The sequence below is a fragment of the Dermochelys coriacea genome, chromosome 2, assembly GCF_009764565.3.
Source record: "Dermochelys coriacea isolate rDerCor1 chromosome 2, rDerCor1.pri.v4, whole genome shotgun sequence".
Taxonomy (NCBI): Eukaryota; Metazoa; Chordata; order Testudines; family Dermochelyidae; genus Dermochelys; species Dermochelys coriacea.
The window spans coordinates 179150132-179170988 of NC_050069.1; the positions used below are offsets into that span (position 1 = coordinate 179150132).

At 42.5% G+C, this 20857-nt stretch overlaps 1 protein-coding gene across 4 annotated transcripts in view; it reads left to right on the top strand.

Annotated features, from left to right (window-relative positions):
- The first annotated feature begins 3208 nt into the window (after window positions 1-3208).
- Window positions 3209-20857, top strand: part of AMPH (amphiphysin) — a 177340-nt gene continuing 159691 nt past the window's right edge. For 2 of the 4 annotated variants that reach the window (XM_043508716.1, XM_043508717.1), the window contains exon 1: window positions 3236-3389. In XM_043508716.1, coding sequence (XP_043364651.1) covers window positions 3321-3389 — 69 coding nt within the window. In that variant the 5' untranslated portion in view covers window positions 3236-3320. Of the gene's footprint in view, window positions 3390-20857 lie in introns of all 4 variants that reach the window. The other 2 variants (XM_038388778.2, XM_038388777.2) reach the window with 2 other exon arrangements.

Here is a 20857-nt window from a genome sequence, read left to right on the forward strand (position 1 = left end):
GCAGTATTTTCCATCTCTCATGTGATATTAGAAAACTGATCACTATGGACTAGATTCTCTCATTACACCAGCTGAGAATCTGACCCTATATTTATGAGAAGAATTGTTTAATTAGAAATCCTGTTTTTGTTGAATTAAGAAAGAAGTAGGTTATATAAGTGTCTCTGACCTCCTTTTTGAGGAATCCGTGATTGTCACCTAGCAAGACTTATTTTAATTTAATGGATGCATTTTTATTAAAATTCCCATGGAAACATTTTTAAAAAGCAAATAAACACATTTGCAACCTAAACACGTATCATTTTGTTAGTGTCTGAGAGCTAAAATATAAAACTGATTGGAAATGCAAATAAAATTGAGTGGCATTTTCATTGTACAAACTGAGATAAATGCCAAAGAGTAAATAGTGTAAACAGTAAACAAACAAACAAACAAAATCCACAAACAAAAAACAGTCTATTTAGATTTTTCAAATTCTTTTTTTCTCTTTCAAAGGAGTTAGTAACCTAAAGAAGGAAGGCTGCTTTCTTTTTTTAAAAAAATTCTTTTACCCTGACAGTGTCCCATTAAAGAAGAATCGCAATGGCAGTTGTATATTGAGGGCAATGCTCTCACATAGCCCTGAGAGTATAAATATCACAATCCAGTGGCTGGCTGGTAATTAATTTTCAAATCATAGGTAATGGAGATGGCAAAATGCACTTTAATGAACTGTACACTGAGGAGGACACATTCTGCCTGCTCTCCAACACCACAGAAGTGCCTGGATGCAGGAAAACCAATGCAGTTCTGCTATGTGAAAAGGAAAGAAGTCTGTGCAGGTATGCCCCCCCATTGCATACCATCATGCTCCTGGCAAACCAGCATGGAGAGTTGTTTCACGATCTATACTGTGGGACCCCGAGGCCAAACGCCTTTCCTCTCATGGCAGAGAACCGGTCACAGAAGCAGCATACTAGCAGCTGCAGAGTGGCACTCCACATACCCCCATCCTTGGTATTGCATGAACAGCCTGATCGAGCGCAATGGGAATCATTCCATTGGTTTCAATAAGTGTTTGATGTGGAACTAAAATGGTTTACTTGTTCATAGCATCTGAATGCACTTAATCTCCTTGGTAGCCCTATGCTGTACCTTGCTGTTATGACTAAATAAGCAAAATACACACACACAGTTCAAGTTAAAGCAAGCTCCATGAGTTGATGTATTATTAGAGTAGCTCACGAAAGCTTATGCTCAAATAAATTTTAGTCTCTAAGGTGCCACAAGTCCTCCTTTTCTTTTTGTGAATACAGACTAACACGGCTGCTACTCTGAAACCTGTCATAATCCTTTTACAAACTCAAAACCAAACAAAAACAAACTTTATGGAAGATGTTAAAAATTACTGCAGAGTTGTTTGGAAGATCTGAGTACATTGGGATTTTGTTTTGATCTCTGCATCATTCTAACATTAGAAGACTGTGATGTACTAAATAAAATATACTTGGTGGATTTTTTTTAAAGGTAATTTGCTTTTCAGGGCATGGACATTGTTTACCTCTGAGTCTAGAAAGCCTTAGCCCCTAAAAGATAGTAAATAATAAATGGGTTGTTATCTATACATCCAAAATGCTTAATCTTACTCCCATTGAAGTTAATCGGAGCTTTATCATGGAAGTTGGATCTTGATGGATATTAAGAAAATATGCAATTACTGGGACATGGATGAAACTACTTCTGTGGCTACTTACTACTTCTGTGGCTAGGAGTCTAGTTAACGATGTTTGATTATGGCATTTACCTTTGCATTTCTGTATTTGTTTTATGGTGATGGTAATCCCCTGGCTTGTATTGCAAATGTAGAACAGCACCCTCATGCAGACAAAGACACAGGTGCAGAGCCTGGAGTACAGTAATGCCTGCTGTATGCCACTGTGGTGGTGTGCTCTGGTTGCATGTCAGGCAAGCATGTGCTTAATTCAGTACTGATAGATTTAAGCAAGTCTTACCAGGGAGGGTTGGGGCCAGTGTTTAAATGCTTTCCTGGACTGGGCCTTCTCTGACTTAAAAACCAAGTTTGCTTGATGTTTAGGTCATGATACTGAATGGTGGGCTGTTTTAAGGAGTGTTTGGGTAACTGGTTCAGGGCAGGATAAATATTTTTTGTGGGTTTGGCAGAAGACTCAGGTTCTATTCTTAGCTCTATCACATATTTGATTTTGACCTAGGGCAAGACACTCAGGCCCCAATTTTCAACAAGTGGCCTTTAGTTCTGAGAACTTTATTTTTTTAATGTTGTTTACACTAGATAGAGGAATAAAATTTCAAACCTGGTTGACTCAAGTTAGTTATCTTAGGTGTCTAAATATAGAGATGTTGCCTGATATTCAGATAGGCAGAGCACAGGCAAGGGGAGCTTAACTCATGTTGAGGAATACACCCCCAATCGGAGTACTGAACGCTCAGCACTTCTGAAAATGAGGCCACTAGATGCCATTGAGTGGCTAAATATAGATTTAGCTGCCTCACTATGGGAATTCAAGCTTGTCAGGGTTGAGCTATAAGACTGAGCACCCCCAACTTCATTGGATATCAATGACCAATACTCAGCCCTTCTGAAAATTGGGTCCTATGGTGTCTTGCGCGGGGTGGCCGAAAAGTGGAGACCCCCAAAATGAGTGACACCTTGAAAAAGAGAATCCTTGATCTTTCTGTCTCCGTTTCTCCATCCCTAAAAGGGGGAAAATATTCAGCTGCCCCAGAAGGCGGTTGAGCTGAGTTAAACAATCTCTGTGGAGTGTTTTGCTCTCATTCAGTGGAAGGTGATATTATTACAGGATACGGTGTTGTCAGACGCTACAGCGGTGGGTGCTGCTTTATATACTTCTCCCCCCCCCCCCCACCCCATCTCTTTTTCTCTTCCCGTTGTAGAAATCAATAGCGGCTCTTTAAGGAAGAATGCCCATAGCGCTTGGAGCAAATAGCCTCCCCCACTAAATTAACCTGCAGCTTGCTAATGCTGGCCTTGCCTGCTGTTTCTGTCTTTCAATATTTTGTACCATTTTCCTCTCCTTCAAGAGCATCAGGAAGGAAGATGGTTTTTTAAAGGCAGGGGAAGTGCTTGGAGCGCAGATCCGGCTCCCCCAGAGCCCGGAGGGGGCCGTGGGGCCAGGCGCTCGCTCGCTCTCTCTGTATCTTTAAGACCCCCTCCTCCGCCTTGTCCCTTCGGCCCCTCCCTCCCCCCCCCCCCCCATCTCCTGCTCGCTCGCTCGCGCTGTGTCTCAGCCGCTGGGCTCTGCCTGACTCGCCGCCTCGCCAGGCTCCCTGGACCAGCAGCCATGGCCGACATGAAAACGGGCATCTTCGCCAAAAACGTCCAGAAACGGCTGAACAGGGCGCAGGAGAAGGTCAGCGCAGAGCTGGGCCGGGGGCGGCAGGGGGCTTGTTCCCCCTCGGGGGGGGGGGGGTGTGGAGAACAGGTGCAATGGGCGGGTGGCAGTGGGCGGGGGGGGGGGGGGCCGGCAGCAAGGGGCTGCGATTGAGCATCCCGGGCTGGGGACCGGGAAATGCATCGCTGGGGGGCGGGCGGGGCTGCAGAAGCAATGGCAGCGGGGAAGCCCGCCCGGGCAGCCGCACGCAGCTGGGGCTCCTGCAGCAGCCCCCGCGCTCCGCCCTGACAGCTCGGTCATGGCAGGGTTCCTGCCTCCGCAGAGTGCCCAGCCCCCTATTCGGGGCTCTGTCTTATGTACGTAACTATCCCCCCCCCCCCCACACACACACACACGCACGCACACAAGGGTCTTGATTTTCCACACTTGCTGTCTGGTCGCCCTATTTGTCCAGCCCCTCTGCTGAGCATGCCAAGGTGCAGCCCCGAGCCCCCTTTGTGCTGCCAGCGCTCACCTTGAGCTGTAGGCGGGTGCCTGTGGCGGGCAGGAGGCGGGGCGGCAGCTGGTTTCACCTCCCGGGGGGGGGGGGGGGATGTGTGGCCTTCGCTGCGGTGGGATTAAAAAGCAGGGAGTGGAGGAGGGGGGAAATGATGTCTGGTTTTGACCCTCTTGGGGAAGAGAGGAAAGAACCCGCCTCTTTCATCGGAAACAACGGCGACACATCTAACGGGGGCAGTGTTGGCTCGTCAGGCCCGGGTGGCGTGTTTGAGGCAATACGGCGGGCCCTTGCTCAGGAGGGAGGCGTCAGCTCTAATCGATGCGTGCACGACAGTGTTTGCAGCGAAACGAAGCCAGTAATTACAACGCGCATGCTGGGAATGGCCTTTGCTTTTACCATATTCGTGTTCCATTAGGGGCTTCCCTTGACTCCTGTACGATGGCAGAAGGTTTCAGAGGAGCAGCCGCGTGAGCCTGGATTCGCAAAAAGAAAAGGGGGACCTGTGGCACCTTAGAGACTAACGCATTTATTTGAGCAGAAGCTTTCATCGGATGCATGCAGTGAGCTGTAGCTCAGGAAAGCTTCTGCTCAAATAAATGCGTTAGTCTCTAAGGTGCCACAGGTCCTCCTTTTCTTTTTGCGAATGACAGAAGGGACATGTAAATGCATCTCAATTCGTTATGGAATGTAAAATAATCCAGGCAACGATTATCATTTTAATTTTAAATGCCTGTATAACAAAATACTTTGGATAACTACCAAGTAACATATGGTATTCTTGCCTTGAGGACAGGAAAGCTACTGCTGTCAGATATTATATAACTGGCCCATTTATTCTTCATCTTGACTGAAATACTCTGATACCATTGTGCAGATCAATCAACCTTAGTTTTCTCAGAATAAATACTGTGCGACTAAAGTGGAGTTATTTTGTTTTACTCCATTGTTCCCCTCTCCCACACACTGAATATTCCAGGGTTTCATCTACTTGCAAAATTATTGGATAATAATCTTGCTTTGGCATTCGGAGAACACAACTGGGCCAGATCCTCAGTGCGTGTTCTCTGTTGTGGCTCCCTCAACAGCAGTAGAGCTACATTGTTTTACACCCAGTGAGGGTCTGGTCCTTGTGTTTTGTAATTAAAGAGAGGCAAAATATCGGGAGAATTTTAGGCCAAATGGCAGCACGGTAGAATGCAGCACCATAGAAGGAATACATCCGTTGCCTTGATCTGTTCCCAGAAATATAGGTTTGGCTGTCTCTTGTCCCCACCTCCACACATGCATGCTTTCAGTACTCTAAGAGGATTGTATTTCCTTTAATATCCTCCCAAGCTTCTCTTGAACTAAAGTGATTCTCCTCACCAGGTTCACTTGGCAGCTGAACCTTCCTATCAAAGAGATGGTTCTAGCTACCTTCTAAATCACTCGTGTCAGTAATCCACAGTGACCACAGCATAGACAGCTTTAAGAGCTCATGTCAGCTTTTTCATTAGCAATTGCTTGGAGTTTGGAACTGTAATTGTGTTCCTCATTTAAAAAAAAAAACCCACGTTCGTCATGACACTGAAAACTCATGAAACGTGATCAGCTTCAGTTGTTAAAGGATTTAGAGCCCAGTCTTTAATCAGAGAAAACTGTCACTGAAGTTAAGAGGGAATTTGCAAGAGTTGGTATTGCAGGATATCCACATTAAGCCTTATTAATTTAACCCAGTGGGTATAAATGTGCCACATACATTTGTCCAGCTTTAAATCTCTTGCAGCTATGGAAATATAAATATAAACCTTGAATATGGGCACAAAAAATATTTGTGCAAAATGTATATATGGAGAAAATATATGTTGGCATAGTGCAGTGTAAAGGTTTTACCAGCATGAGTTTGTGATAGCCATATTCCATGTGACTGGCAAAGTCATCCCAGTTGAATGCCAATAAAACCTCTAACCCATACTATCTGCAGTTGCTACGCATTTTACATAAGTGCTCTAGGGAGTTTTTAAAAATTATTTTACTGATGCTATTTTTCATAGCTCACTGCCTTTGTACCATGTATTCAACGCTACAGAGTTTCAAGGAAGAAAAATATATCACAGATAGAATGTAGAAAATGCCCTCACATAATAATGTTATCATTTTAGGATCTACTACTATCTGAGGCTGTCACCTGCTAAAAACAAGTCTGTATTCTATTGTTAAAACTCTTCTCTTTCAAACAGCTTAAAGTTCTTGTATATCTGTCCCCGATCAGTCCCCAAATATTGGGGTTTAAACCAGTCACTAGTCTAGTAGTGAATATTACCCGTCCTGCAATTTGGCCCAATGTTTTTTGTTTTGTTTTTTAAATAGAGAAGGCCACTGTTTTGAAGTTATTGAGAGGTTTTGATCTGAGTTGCATGAAAAATATAATTCATCTCATGATTCTGTGTATCAGATTGATATCACCATCACTTAGGCCCAATCCAATAATGAATTTAAGCACATACTTAAAGTTAAGAAATTCTTTAAGTGCTTTGCTGAATCAGGTCCCTAAAACATATGTGTGGTTTGTGTGTGTATGTATGTATAATGTCAATAATACCATATATTTTTGGTTTACAAGGAAATTAAATTTTATCAATAGGTCTGGTAAGAACATAAAGTGCAAAAGTGCAGCCAGAGTAGATTATGATGTTGCCAGATAGAGATGTGTCTTTTCTCTGTTCAAGGTTTGCATATAGTTGTATTGCTTAAAATACACAGATCTGTACTATACCCATTCCTTGTTGTCCCTCACAAAATCTCTCTTGCTATTCTGCCTTCAACATCTACTTATTTTTTCCTCTACCTCCATATTTGTCTCATGCTTCTGCTGACTTTTGTTCTGCCTCAGAACCTCCCTTTAGGATACAGGGATCTCTTCTCAGCTATCTCTCATTATCCAGACCTTTCTCTCATACTTAAACCACCAGTTAGTTCTGGTTCTCCATAATGGTTATAGGAATCAAAATATCTTAACATTTTTTTGCTAATATTTTTAAAAGCATAATTGAGAATATTAAAAGCTTCATGTGCTGCTATTTAGGTTTTATTTAAGTTTTTCAAATAAAAGGGGTGGGAGTTGCAGAAATTAACAGATATTTATACATTTTTATACAGGCTTTTCACTGGTGTGATATCACATATTTTAAATGATTGAAAATCTGATTTCTGACTTCATCGGTACAATGTGATTGTGTGATGTACATACTGTGCAACACATGTAGACTTCAGTGTGCTATCTGGTATAAAAGAACAATATGTTAGAAATGAATGAGTTCTGTGTATTCAGTTTATCCCTGTGATTTGCTGACATTCTAGCAAAAGTATAAATATTTTCTGCTCAGTTTTGTTTTTGTTTTACTCCTATAATACCTGTACCAAGGACATCGATGTTACAAGATATTTAATACCATAGGTCAAATCCCAGACCTAATAGCCAACTATAGAAAAATACCTTTTTAATGATAAATGACATAACTTTCAACTCCCTCGGTGTATGTGTGTGTGTGTGTGTGTGTACGTACGCACAAGGGCTGTCAATTAATTGCAGTTAACTCATGCGATTAACTCAAAAAAATTAATTGTGATTAATCACAGTTTTAATTGCACTCTTAAACAATAGAATACCAATTTAAATTTATTAAATATTTTGGATGTTTTTCTATATTTTCATATATATTGATTTCAGTTACAACACAGAATACAAAGTGTATATTATTTTGATGACAAATATTGACACTGTAAAAATGATAAAAGAAATAGTTTTCAGAGTAGCAGCTGTGTTAGTCTGTACTCACAAAAAGAAAAGGAGTACTTGTAGCACCTTAGAGACTAACATTTATTTGAGCATAAGCTTTCATGAGCTACAGCTCACTTCATCGGATTTTTCAATTCATCTCATAAAAGTACTGTAGTGCAATCTTTGTTGTGAAAGTGTAATTTACAAATGTAGATTTTTTTTGTTACATAACTTTACTCAAAAACAAACTTTAGAGCCTACAAGTCTACTCAGTCCTACTTCTTCTTCAGCCAATCGCTAAGACAAACGTTTAGAGGAGATAATGCTGCCCTCTTCTTATTTACATCACCAGAAAGTGAAAAAAGGCATTTGCATGGCACTTTTTTAGCTGTCATTGCAAGGTATTTGCATGCCAGATATGTTAAACATTTGTATGCTCCTTCATGCTTTGGCCACAGTTCCAGAGGACATGCTTCCATGCTGATGACCCTCATTAAAAAAATAATGTGTTAATTAAATTTGTGACTGAACTCCGTGGGGGAGATTGTTTGTCCCCTGCTCTGTTTTACCCACATTCTGTCATATATTTCATATTATAGCAGTCTTGGATGATGACCCAACACATGTTGTTCATTTTAAGAACACTTTCACTGCAGATTCGACAAAACGCAAAGAAGGTACCAAAGCGAGATTTCTGAAGATAGCTACAGCACTTGACCCAAGGTTTAAAAATCTGAAGTGCCTTCCAAAATGTGAGAGGGATGAAGTGTGGAGCATGCTTTCAGAAATCTTAAAAGAGCAACACTCTGATGCAGAAACTACAGAACCCAAACCACCAAAAAAGAAAATCAAGACTTCTGCTGGTGGCATCTGACTCAGATGATGAAAATAAACATGTGTTGATCTGCACTGCTTTGGATTGTTATAGAGCAGAACCCGTCATCAGCATGGATGCATGTCCTTTGGTTTGGTGGTTGTAGCATGAAGAGACATACGAATCTTTAGCTCATCTGGCACGTAAATATCTTGTGATGCCAGCTACAACAGTGCCAGGAGAATGCCTGTTCTCACTTTAAGGTGATGTTGTAAACAAGAAGCAGACAGCATTATTTCCTGCAAATGTAAACAAACTTGTTTGTCTGAGCTATTGGCTGAACCAGAAGTAGGACTGAGTGGACTTGCAGGCTTGGACTTGCAGGCTCTAAAGTTTTACATTGTTTGTTTTATTTTTGAATGCAGTTTTTTTTGTACATAATTCTACATTTGTAAGTTCATCTTTCATGATAAAAAATTGCACTACAGTGCTTGTATTAGGTGAATTGAAAAATACTATTTCTTTTGTTTTTTACAGTGCAAATACTTGTAATCAAAAATAAATATAAAGTGAATACTGTACACTTTGCATTCTGTAAAAAGAAAAGGAATACTTGTGGCACCTTAGAGACTAACAAATTTATTTGAGCATAAGCTTTCGTCACGAAAGCTTATGCTCAAATAAATTTGTTAGTCTCTAAGGTGCCATTCACGAAAGCTTATGCTCAGATAAATTTGTTAGTCTCTAAGGTGCCCCAAGTGCTCCTTTTCTTTTTGTGAATACAGACTAACACGGCTGCTACTTGAAACCTTTGTGTTCTGTGTTGTAATTGAAATCAATATATTTTAAAATGTAGAGAACATCCAAAAGTTTTTAAATGAATGGTATTCTATTATTTTTTAACAGTGCGATTAATCACAATTAATTTTTTAATCACTTAACAGCCCTAATATAATGTGTGTGTGTGTGTGTGATATTAAAATGTATGTGTGCGTGCATGTGTATTCACTAAATTAAAATTGATATGTAAATATTTTCTTGTAGCATTAGTATATTGTCTGTCTTTATACTAGGTAATCAATCAATCTTTTATTTATCTATATAACGCTATATAAATTTTAAACAGTAGCTCCAATGTAAATGTACACACTATATGATTCAGCTGTCACACTTTTTTTAAAAACGATTGAATGTGATATAGTAAACTTTTGGCCATTGAACAGTAAACTCAATAATATCAACAGCAATACTGTAAGTTTTATATTGTGCCTTGTTTCTTAAAGGATTCCAAAAAGCTTTGCAAACTAATCACTACACCCATATCCGGAGTGTAATATGGCAGCAGTTTGACACTGTGCTGTAACATTACAAAACGATTCAAAACAGAAAAAGAGAAAGAAACTGTGTCCATTTAAAATTGTAGGGGAAATGTAGGTAGAGGTAGAACATAATTACCCAAACTCAGATTTGGCCAGGCTAATACCCAAAAGTGTGATTTGGATTTTTAATGATAACAAGTGGTTGGGTACTATTATGTGCTTTTTAATTCGTTGTCTGCCTCTTTGCCCTCAGCTTGCTCTTTCTTCTCCATAAAATTTCAACTGATCCTCTCCCCCTAAGTCTTCCCCCCCCATGCATTTCAATGTTACCCCTCTGTTTCTGTCTAACTCCCACCAATTTGTCCAATCCAGATCCTCTCTTTTTCCGTCTCCACTAAATATGGCCCCACCACCATCAGATTCCATCTCTCCTGTCCTCACATTGTCTAACCCCAACAACTAACATTCTTTTTCTGAGAGTGGGATCTGGTCACTTCTCCACTCTCCACTGCCTGCCTTATTGCACTGGATTGACAGATACTGTGTGGGTGAAGGAACCATTAGTGGGAGCAGGGACGATGAATAAGTCTCTTTTCTCAAAAAGAACAGGAGTACGTTTGGCACCCTAGAGACTAACAAATTTATTTGAGCATAAGCTTTCGTGGGCTACAGCCCACTTCATCGGATGCAAAGAAAGGAACATATAGTAAGAAGATAAATATAATATATGTTCCATTCTATCTTCTTACTATATGTTCCATTCTGTGCATCCGATGAAGTGGGCTGTAGCTCACGAAAGCTTATGTTCAAATAAATGTTAGTCTTTAAGGCGCCACAAGTACTCTTGTTCTTTTTGCGGATACAGACTAACACGGCTACTACTCTGAAACCTCTCTTTTCTCAGTAGCCTGAGTTGCCTCCAGCAGCCAGGAACATGAACTGCAAATGGAACCTTGCTGACCCTCCTGCTTTTCTGTGACATTTCAGTTGGGATGGGTGACAGAGACAGCTGGAGCAAAGGTGTGATTGGATGGGTGTGCATGCAGGGGACAAAGAAAATGCTTGTGCTCTGGCTCCCTGAGTGCAAGTGAGGTAGGCTTGCACAGCAAGAGTGTGCCACTGCATGGGAGCATGCTGAGCCCCCCTTACCCCCAGAGGAACTGGCTAGTGATTAGAAGCTAGTGCTGGAGGGCAGATGAGCTGCATTTGGAAAAAAGGAAGTGTAAAAGATGCTTCTGAGAACTCTTTCCTCGGTGGCTATGGGGGCATTCTGTCTGCTTCAGCGCCCTGTAGGCAGCATGCCTCCAGCTACTGCTGCAGTGCAGCTGGTCATCTCCCCTACCACTGGTCTGACTGTAAAAGCCACAACAGAGCCCTTCATGTGTGCTGAGAATATTGCTGTTTGTATCTACTAGTGTCTGAGAGTTGCTGTATGTTTCTTTACATCTTTTTTAGGCCATTTGGCATAATCCCACCCCAGCCCTCCATGTCTCACTTTGATTAATAAGCATTAGAAGCAAGAGGGAAATGTACCTCCAATCCATCACTGTGCAGAATACACTAAGGCCCCAGTTCTCCTCTGCAGTGGTGGCCACAGGGAGATAGCCGTAGTTCCCTGATGCTCACCCCACAAACCAGTTAGAGTAGACCGCTCCGCTGCTCTAACTTCTGCTGCTGGCATAAGTAAGCAGTGCTTATGCTATTGGGGGATCAGACACAGTGGGGCTCATTTCCACCCTACCCTGTTCCACCCTTGCATTACACTGGCCTGTATCTCTCACGCATTTTCTCCCACTTACACCAGGGATTGGAGGGGCAGCTGGTGTAGGAAGCGTAATACTGCCTCTGTCAGCTTTACACTGCCAGAGAGTTCCCCCCCCCATGTAGGAAAATTCTCTATGGTGAATAATAGTTCAACTTGTGCTGCCACAAAGTAAACTTTAGTGACTTGGAGAATCCAGTCCTCAACATCTCAAAGGCAGGGTCTCTTTTCCCTAATCATGCTGAGTGTTGTACCATAGTGAGCCTTTTCTGGTTTTGAATGCAACATAATTTGATCCTGTCTCAGAGAACAGCTAGATGATGAATAGTGTCCAGAATCAGAAACCACCGATCCACTAGGAAGGCAATAATGGTATATTGTCTTATGCCACTTGGCCAATGGGATTGTATATAGAAAACATAGGCATACTCTAAAGATGCATGTAATACATTTCTAAAGTACCTATGGCACTGTGAGAGAGCTCACACACCAAAATGTTCTGTTGTTCCTGCTTGCCACACTGTCCTGAGATTCTGACTCTTCATTAATTCATTTTATTACTTGTATTATGGCAGCATCTAAACACCCCATCCAAGATCGGGGCCCATTGTGCTAAGCACTTTGTGAGAGATCTTTGGGCATAATTCTTATTATGTGTTTGCAATCAAAATAGACAAGGCAGGCAAAAGAGGACAGGCTTCAGCAGCTTTTATCCTGTGCTTTAGAGCATCACACGGTCCAGTGACTCAATCGTGCAATCAGGAATTAACACTTTATATGTATAGGGAGAGGGAGGCCTGTGCAAAAGTGATACTGTCAATAAAACCAGCTGTATTTATTATTGTTTATTACCATAGTTCAAAAAGCAGCTGGTATTTTTCAGGAGCAGTTCACATATTTCCAATTATCTCTTTCTTTTTGTTTTATGAAACTGTCAACTTTGCTACTACCGGGTCTAGTCTTGTAAAATTCTGCCTCGGTAAATAAATAATATTTTTAACGAATTAGGATTCTGAGGGAATAAAAACTGAGTTCTCTGAAGATGAGTGAACGCTGATTTCTTTTTGTCCAATGCATTGTCATCAATAATAAGTATTCTGCAGGTCATTCAAGGCAGGTATTCTGCCTTCACCTTATCTGTACGACTCCACAGAAAACAAAGGGATGACCCAGGTGTAACTGAAGGCTGAAATTGGTCCACGGTGGCATTAAACCGCAATTCTGTTGATGATTCACAGTCCTGCATATAGTACTGTCCATTTTACTGTCCCATATATATGCTAGCTCTGCAGAGCTAACATGAGTAAAAACACCTCAAAAGTACTTAAAACTGATTTTGTCTATGACGTAAGCAGATATGACTCTGAATACACATGGGAAGCAGAATTGATGAGTAAGTTTCCATTGTACATGGTACTTTTCAGAGAATAAGCATGTTTAAGTTTTGGGGAAAATGGATCAGTCATCTCGTCTGTAAAATGGGTATGATAGGTCTTGATTCAGCAAGGTACTTAAGCATATGGTTTGCAGTCAAGCTTGAAGGGCATATTGAGTGGGGTACTGCAGGGATCAGTTCTGGGTCCAGTTCTGTTCAATATCTTCATAAATGATTTAGATAATGGCATAGAGAGTAAACTTATAAAATTTGTGGACGATACCAACCTGGGAGGGATTGCAAGTGCTTTGGAGGATAGGATTAGAATTCAGAATGATCTGGAGAACCTGGAAAAATAGTCTGAAGTAAATATGATGAAATTCAATAAGGACAAATGCAAAGTACTCCACTTAGGAAGGGACAATCAGTTGCACACATACCAAAGTAAAGTACTCCCTAGGATGGAGTACTGCAGAAAGGGACCGGGGGTTATAGTGGATCACAAGTTAAATATGAGTCAACAGTGTAACACTGTTGCAAAAAAACCAACAACAATCCCCTCCACCCCCACCCCTCCCCCCCAAAAAAAAAGAAAAGAAAAAAGAACATCATTCTGGGATGTAACAGCAGGAGTCTCGTAAGCAAGACACGAGAAGTAATTCTTCCACACTACTCTGTGCTGAAAAGGGTTCAACTGGAGTATTGTGTCTAGTTCTGGGCTCCACATTTCAGGAAAGATGTGGACAAATTGGAGACAGTCCAGAGAAAAGCATCAAAAATGATTAAAGGTCTAGAAAACATGACTTATGAGGAAGGACTGAAAAACCTGTGTTTGTTTAGTCTGAGAAGACTGAGTGGGGACATAACAGTTTTCAAGTACATAAACGGTTGCTACAAGGTGTAGGGTGTAAAATTTTTCTCCTTACCTCTGAGGATATAACAAGAAGCAATGGGCTTAAATTGCAGCAAGGGAGGTTTAGGCTGGACATTAGGAAAAACTTCCTAACTATCAGGGTAGTTAAGCATTGGAGCAAATTGCCTAGGGCAGTTATGGAATCTGTCTTTGGAGGTTAAGAACAGGTTAGACAAACACCTGTCAGGGATGCTCTAGTTTATTACTTAGTCCTGTCTTGAGTGTAGGGGACTGGACTGGATGACCTATTGAGGTGCTTTCTAGTCCTATACTTCTGTGATTCTATGATTCTACATACATAAGGGCTTGTCTACACACACCTGTGTAATTAAAAGTGGGATGGTTTGGTTAAACTTGTGCAACTTTGTGTGAGGACAGTGTTTTGTAGTTTTAAACCTGGCTTATGGTTGTTTAATTTGCTCCTGTAAACCAGGTTTAAAAATGTACAATTGCATCTCTGTTTAAGCTGATGCAGACGGGGCCTCACTGTAAACACTTGGGTAGTTCCACTGAAGTCAAGTCTATTGTTAACATGGCATTGTTTTGTTGCAGTAGAAGTGGTGGATAATTACAAACATTAACTTTGGCTTATTTTTAAAAACACAAGGGAAAGTAGATGGTCCTGATTAGCGAGGTAAGAATTGAATTGCTTACACCATGTACACCATGTTTAGATATACATCAGACAGATACTTAAAACAGAGAGGAAACTGAGGAGTGAGGATCAAAGTCAGTGCAAAGAATAGGAAAACCTCAATGGGTTGTTCAATCATCAGATCTGAAGAGAAGTAAAGCAAGTTACTTCAGAGATGGTTATGGACTATTCTTTCCAAAGTTGTGGCTCATCTAAAGGAAGAAACAGGGAAAGCTGGGTAATGATGCTAAAAGTTGCTTTTAGCATAACTCAAAGACTCTGAGAGAGCAGCAGAGCCAGTGGGATTTGAAACCAAGGCTTAATAATTGAAGGAACCGGAACTCCAGATACGGCATGCCTGATTGTACAGAGAAGGCTACTGCAACCACAGTGAGTTCATGGGTGCTAGATTATTTTGTCAGAAAAGGATGATACTAGTGGAACAGATTCATTATCTGAGGAAAAGGCAGACAGAAAATCATCAAAATAGAATGGAAAGTGTTGGATCTTATGTCCAGATATTAAGTTATCTGGAAGGAAGTCAGAAACATCAGCTGTAGTTCTAAGATGAAAGATAGTGTCACTACTTGGATTTCAAGAAAAGTTGGTGTGTAAATACCTGAAAGTGTAACCATGCAATGGTATACAGTGGAGATCTAGCTGTGTTGGTCCCAGGATATTACAGACACAAGATGAGTGAGGTAATGTCTTTTACTGGACCAGCTGTTGGTGAGACAGACAAGGTTTTGAGCCACACAGAGCCTCACCCATCTTCTCTCTAATCATGCAAAGGAAATTCCCATAATTAAAACAAAAATACTATAGTTTTCCCCACTATATCCTAAAACTCATTTTAGATTAGTGAGCAGAAACCAAACAAATTATTTATCAATTGTAGTCTACAGGCTGCCAAAATACAATTTCTGATAGCTCATCTCTAAACTTTCCCCCAAATTATTCTCAGTGAAAATGAGTGGGCAGAGGTTAGAATCATAGAAATGTAAGGCTAGAAGGAACCTTGAGAGGTCAGCTAATTCAGCCCCCTATTCTGAGACAGGGCAAGATCATTCCTGACAAGTCTTTGTCTGATATGTTCTTAAAAACCTCCATTGAAGAAGAGTTTCAGCAACCTCCCTTAGCCCTGGTCTACACTACAAGTTTAGGTCAAATTTAGCAGCGTTAGATCGATTTAACCCTGTACCCATCCACACGGCAAAGCCATTTTTGTCAGCTTAAAGGGCTTTTAAAATCTATTTCTGTATTCCTCCCCAACGAGGGGATTAGTGCTGAAATCGACATTGCTGGGTTGAATTTGGTGTAGTGTGGACACAATTTGACAGTATTGGCCTCCGGGAGCTATCCCAGAGTGCTCCATTGTGACCGCTCTGGACAGCACTTTCAATTCTGATGCACTAGCCAGGTACACAGGAAAAACCCACGAACTTTTGAATTTCATTTCCTGTTTGGCCAGAGTGGCGAGCTCATCAGTTCAGGTGACTATGCAGACCAAGCATCGCAAAAGAGCTCCAGCATGGACTGAATGGGAGATACTGGAGCTGATCGCTGTGTGGGGAGATGAATCTGTGCTATCAGAACTCCGTTCCAAAAGACAAAATGCCAAAATATTTTCCAAAATCTCCAAGGGCATGATGGACAGAGGCTACAACAGGGACCTGCAGCAGTGCCATGTGAAAATTAAGGAGCTCAGACAAGCCTACCAAAGAGGCAAATGGCCGCTCTAGGTCAGAGCCCCGGACATGCCGCTTCTATGATGAGCTACATGCAATTCTAGGGAGTGCCCCACTACTACCCCACCCCTATCTGTGGATACTTGCAAGGGGGGAGTCCCATGCAACAGGCATGAGGATTTTGGGGACGAGGAAGATGAGGAGGATGGTGCACAGCAGGCATGTGGAGAAACCATTCTCCCAAACTTTTTCATCACCCTGGAGCCAATACCCTCCCACCCCTCCCAAGGTGGGCTCCCGGACCATGAAGCCAGAGAAGGCAACTCTGATGAGTGTACCTTTGTAAATATAATACATGGTTTAAAAGCAAGCATGTTTAATGATTAATTTGCCCTGAAGACTTGGGATGCATTTATGGCCAGTACAGCCCCTCCTTTTAAATGGCTAATCCAACGGGTGCTTGGTATGGGAAAGGAGGGCACTGCTGTTTGAAACCATTCCCACATGTTATGAAGGTTGAAGAAGCTGAAAGACTGTGGCTTAGCATGGCTGCCTGCAAGCCAAATTCTGTTGCCCGGCCCTGGGTGTGTGATCTCTCACACCAAACTGGCAGGCCCTCAATATAAGAAGCAAAATGCGACCTTGTACCAAAAGCACATGTGCTATGTAATGTTAACAGCTTGGTTCATGGTGAAAGAGTCTACCCATTGTTCTCTAAAATGTCTTTTTAAATACTACTCTCCCTTTTTTTCCTCCCGCAGCTGCAAATATTTCAATGCTCTCGCTATCATCTCCGTCCCAGAGGCTAGCACAGATAAGAAGGTGAAAAAAACGCACTCGCGATGAAATGTTCTGTGAGTTCATGCAGTCCTCCTGCACTGAAAGAGCTAAGCAGAATGCTGAGGCAAACAATGTCAGAGTCCAGGAAAGCAGAAAATGAACGCCAGGACAGGAGGGACGAGCAAGAGGAGAGGTGGCAGTAGTGTGATGAGAGGAGGCAGGATGCAATGCTGAGGCTATTGGGGGATCAAACTGATATGCTCCGGCATCTGGTGGAGTTGCAGGAAAGGCAGCAGGAACACAGAGTGCCACTGCAGCCCCTGTGTAACTGCCCGCTCTCCTCCCCAAGTTCCATAGTCTCTTCATCCAGATGCCCAAGAATGCCGGGGGCGCCGGACACCCAACCACTCCACCCCAGAGGACTGCCCAAGCACAGAAGGCTGGCATTCAATAAGTTTTGAAGTGCAGTGTGGCCTTGTCCTTCCCTCATCCCCTTATCCGCCACCCCACCCGGTGCTTCCCTCCTCCCCCAACCCCTCCCAGGCTACCTTGGCAGTTATCCTCCTATTTGTGTGATGAATTAATAAAGAATGCATGATTTTGAAACAACAATAACTTTATTGCTTCTGCAATCAGTGATCGAAGTGGGGAGAACGGTTCTTACAGGGAAGTAGAGTGAACCAAGGGGGCGGGTTTTCATCAAGGAGGAACAAACAGAACTGTCACACTGTAGCCTGGCCAGTCATGAAACTGGTTTTCAAAGCTTCTCTGATGTACAGCGTGCCCTGCTGTGCTCTTCTAATCACCCTGGTGTTTGGCTGCGCGTAATCAGTGGCCAGGCAATTTGCCTCAACTTCCCACCCCACCATAAACATCTCCCCTTACTCTCACAGATATTGTGGGCACAGAGCAAGCAGCAATAACAATGGGAATACTGTTTTGCTGAGGTCGAACCGAGTCAGTAAACTGCACCAGCGTGCTTTTAAACGTCCAAATGCACATTCTACTACCATTCTGCACTTGCTCAGCCTATATTTGAACAGCTCCTTACTACTGTCCAGGGTGCCTGTATATGGCTCCATGAGCCATGGCATTAAGGGGTAGGCTGGGTCCTCAAGGATAACTATAGGCTTCTCAATATACCCAACAGTTATTTTCTGGTCTGGTCAGCTGTTCAAACAGACCAGAGTTCCTGAAGATGTGAGCCTCATGTACCTTTCCCGGCCATCCCACGTCGATGTCAGTTAAACATCCCTTGTGATCCACCAGTGCTTGCAGCACCATTGAAAAGTACCCCTTGCGGTTTATGTACTGGTTGCCTTGGTGGTCCCAAGATAGGGATATGCGTTCTGTCTATTGCCCCACCACAGTTAGGAAATCCCATTGCAGCAAAGCCATCCACTATGACCTGCACATTTCCTAGAGTAACTACTCTTGATAGCAGCAGCTCAGTGATTTGCACTGGCTACTTGGATCACAGCAGCCCTCACAGTAGATTTGCCTACTCCAAATTGATTCCTGACTGCCGGTAGCTGTCTGGCATTTCAAGCTTTCAGAGGGCTATCACCACTCGCTTCTGAACTGTGAGGGGGAAAACAAGTCATAAAGTTCCAAGAAAGTGCTCTTAACACATGCAAAAGTTTCGCAGCCACTGGGAATCATCCCAGACCCACAACACTATGCGGTCCCACCAGTCTGTGCTTTTTTCCTGGGCCCAGAATTGGCGTTCCACAGCATGAGCCTGCCCCTTTGCCACCAGGATGTCCAAATTGCCGGGGCCCGTGCTTTGAGAGAAGTCTGTGTCCATCTCCTCATCACTCTCGTCACCACGCTGTCATCGCCTCCTTGCCTGCTTTTGCAGGTTTTGGTTCTGCACATACTGCAGGATAATGCGCAAGGTGTTTACAATGCTCATAACTGACGCGGTGATCTGAGCAGGTTCCATGTTTGCTGTGGGATGGCATCTGCAGGAGAGCAGAGATGCAGCGGAAGCAATGGCTGAAGACAGATGCCACGAGAATAGATATTTATAGAGAACGACGAGAGGACCTGCGAGGTGGATTTATGAGAGCAGGAGAGCAGAGTTGCAGCGGAAGTGGTGGAGGATGACGGATGACATTTCCCAAGGAAGAACACACGTACCGAGGAGCCCAGGACAGACAACATGGAGAAGTTTGGTATTGAGCCAATAGCAGCAGAGCAGAGTTGCAGCAGAAGTGGTGTATGATGATGATTAGCAGCACCCAGGAGGACCAGAACGGATCCTCCGAACTGCAGGAAAGCAGAGTTGCAGTGGAAGCAGTGGATGACGATGGTTAGCAGACCTACTGTACCCAGGACACAACAGCAGCAGTGTTGGTGAGCTGAGCTGAGCGGGCTGCACGCTTGCCGTGGTATGGTGTCTGTGCAGAAAAAAGGTGCAAAATGATTGTCTTCCATTGCTTTCATGGCGACTGACGACATGTACCCAAAACCACCCGCAACAATGTTTTTGCCCCATCAGGCATTGGGAGCTTAACCCAGAATTCCAATGGGTGGCGCAGATTGCGGGAACTGTGGGATAGCTACCCACAGTGCACCATTCCGTAAATGGATGCTACCCACAGTAGCGAGGATGCACTCCGCCGACTTAATGCGCTTAGTGTGGACATATGCAATCAACTGTATAAAATAGATTTCTAAAAATCGACTTCTATAATATCAACCTAATTTCGTAGTGTAGACATACCTTTAGAAGCCTATTCCACTGCTTAACTATCCTTGTAGTTAGAAAGATTTTCCTAATATCTAAACTAAATCTCCCTTATAGCAGATTAAGCCAATTACTTCTTGTCCTACCTTCAGTGGATGCGGAGAACAGCTGATCACCATCCTCCTCATATCATATATATGTGTATATAAAATATCGTATTGCCTCTTTAAAATCCATGGTAAACCCACATCTTGAATACCACATGCAGATCTCGTTGCCCCATCTCACAAAAAGATATATTAAAAATGGAAAAGGTACAAAGACGGGCAACACAAATGATTAGGGGTATGGAACAGCTTCTGTATGAGGAGAGATTAGAAAGACTGGGACTTTTCAGCTTGGAAAAGAGATGACTAAGAGGGGATATGTGACAGAGGTCCATAAAATCTTGACTGGTGTGGAGAAAGTGAATAAAGAAATGTTATTTACTCCTTCACATAACACAAAACCTATCACCCAATGAAATTAATAGGCAGCAGGTTTAAAACAAACTAAAGGAAGTACTTTACACAATTCACAGTCAACCTGTAGAACTCATTCTGAAGACTAAAACTTATCTAGTTCAAAAAAGAACCAGAAACGTTCAGAGAGGATGGGTGCATCCATGGCTATTAGCCAGGATGGTCAGAACGCAACATTGTGGTCTGAGTGTTCCTAGCCTCTTATTGCCAGAAGCTGGAAGTGGATGACAGGGACGGATCCCTTGATGATTACCTGTTCTGTTGATTCCGTCTGAAGCATGTGGCATTGGCTACTGTCAGAAGACAGGATACTGGGCTAGATAGACCATTGGTCTTATGTTTTAGGTCCTCTTTTTAACAGCCCTTACCATATTTGAAGATTGCAATCAGATCTCCACTCAGTCTTCTTTTCTCAAGATTAAACATGCCCATTTTTTTAGAATTAGTCTGTTAAATTTTCCCTTTTGTGTTTGTCTCTTCAGCTTCCAAATTTCTCTCCTACCCCACCCTCTTCTTTGTCTGTCTTTTCTCCTATCCTTTGTTCTTTCTTTGAGTCTCTCCCTCTCTTTCTGACTCTTCTCTTGTAGGATTAGTAGCAAAAGTATTTCTGAGCTCAAATGCAAAAACCATTTACAGCTAGAACTGGCTTATTTAGGGCTATTTATTTATCTTGTGCTGCACGGCTCTGTGCTGGTTGCAGAATGGCCAACCCTAAGTCTTCAAAAGTCA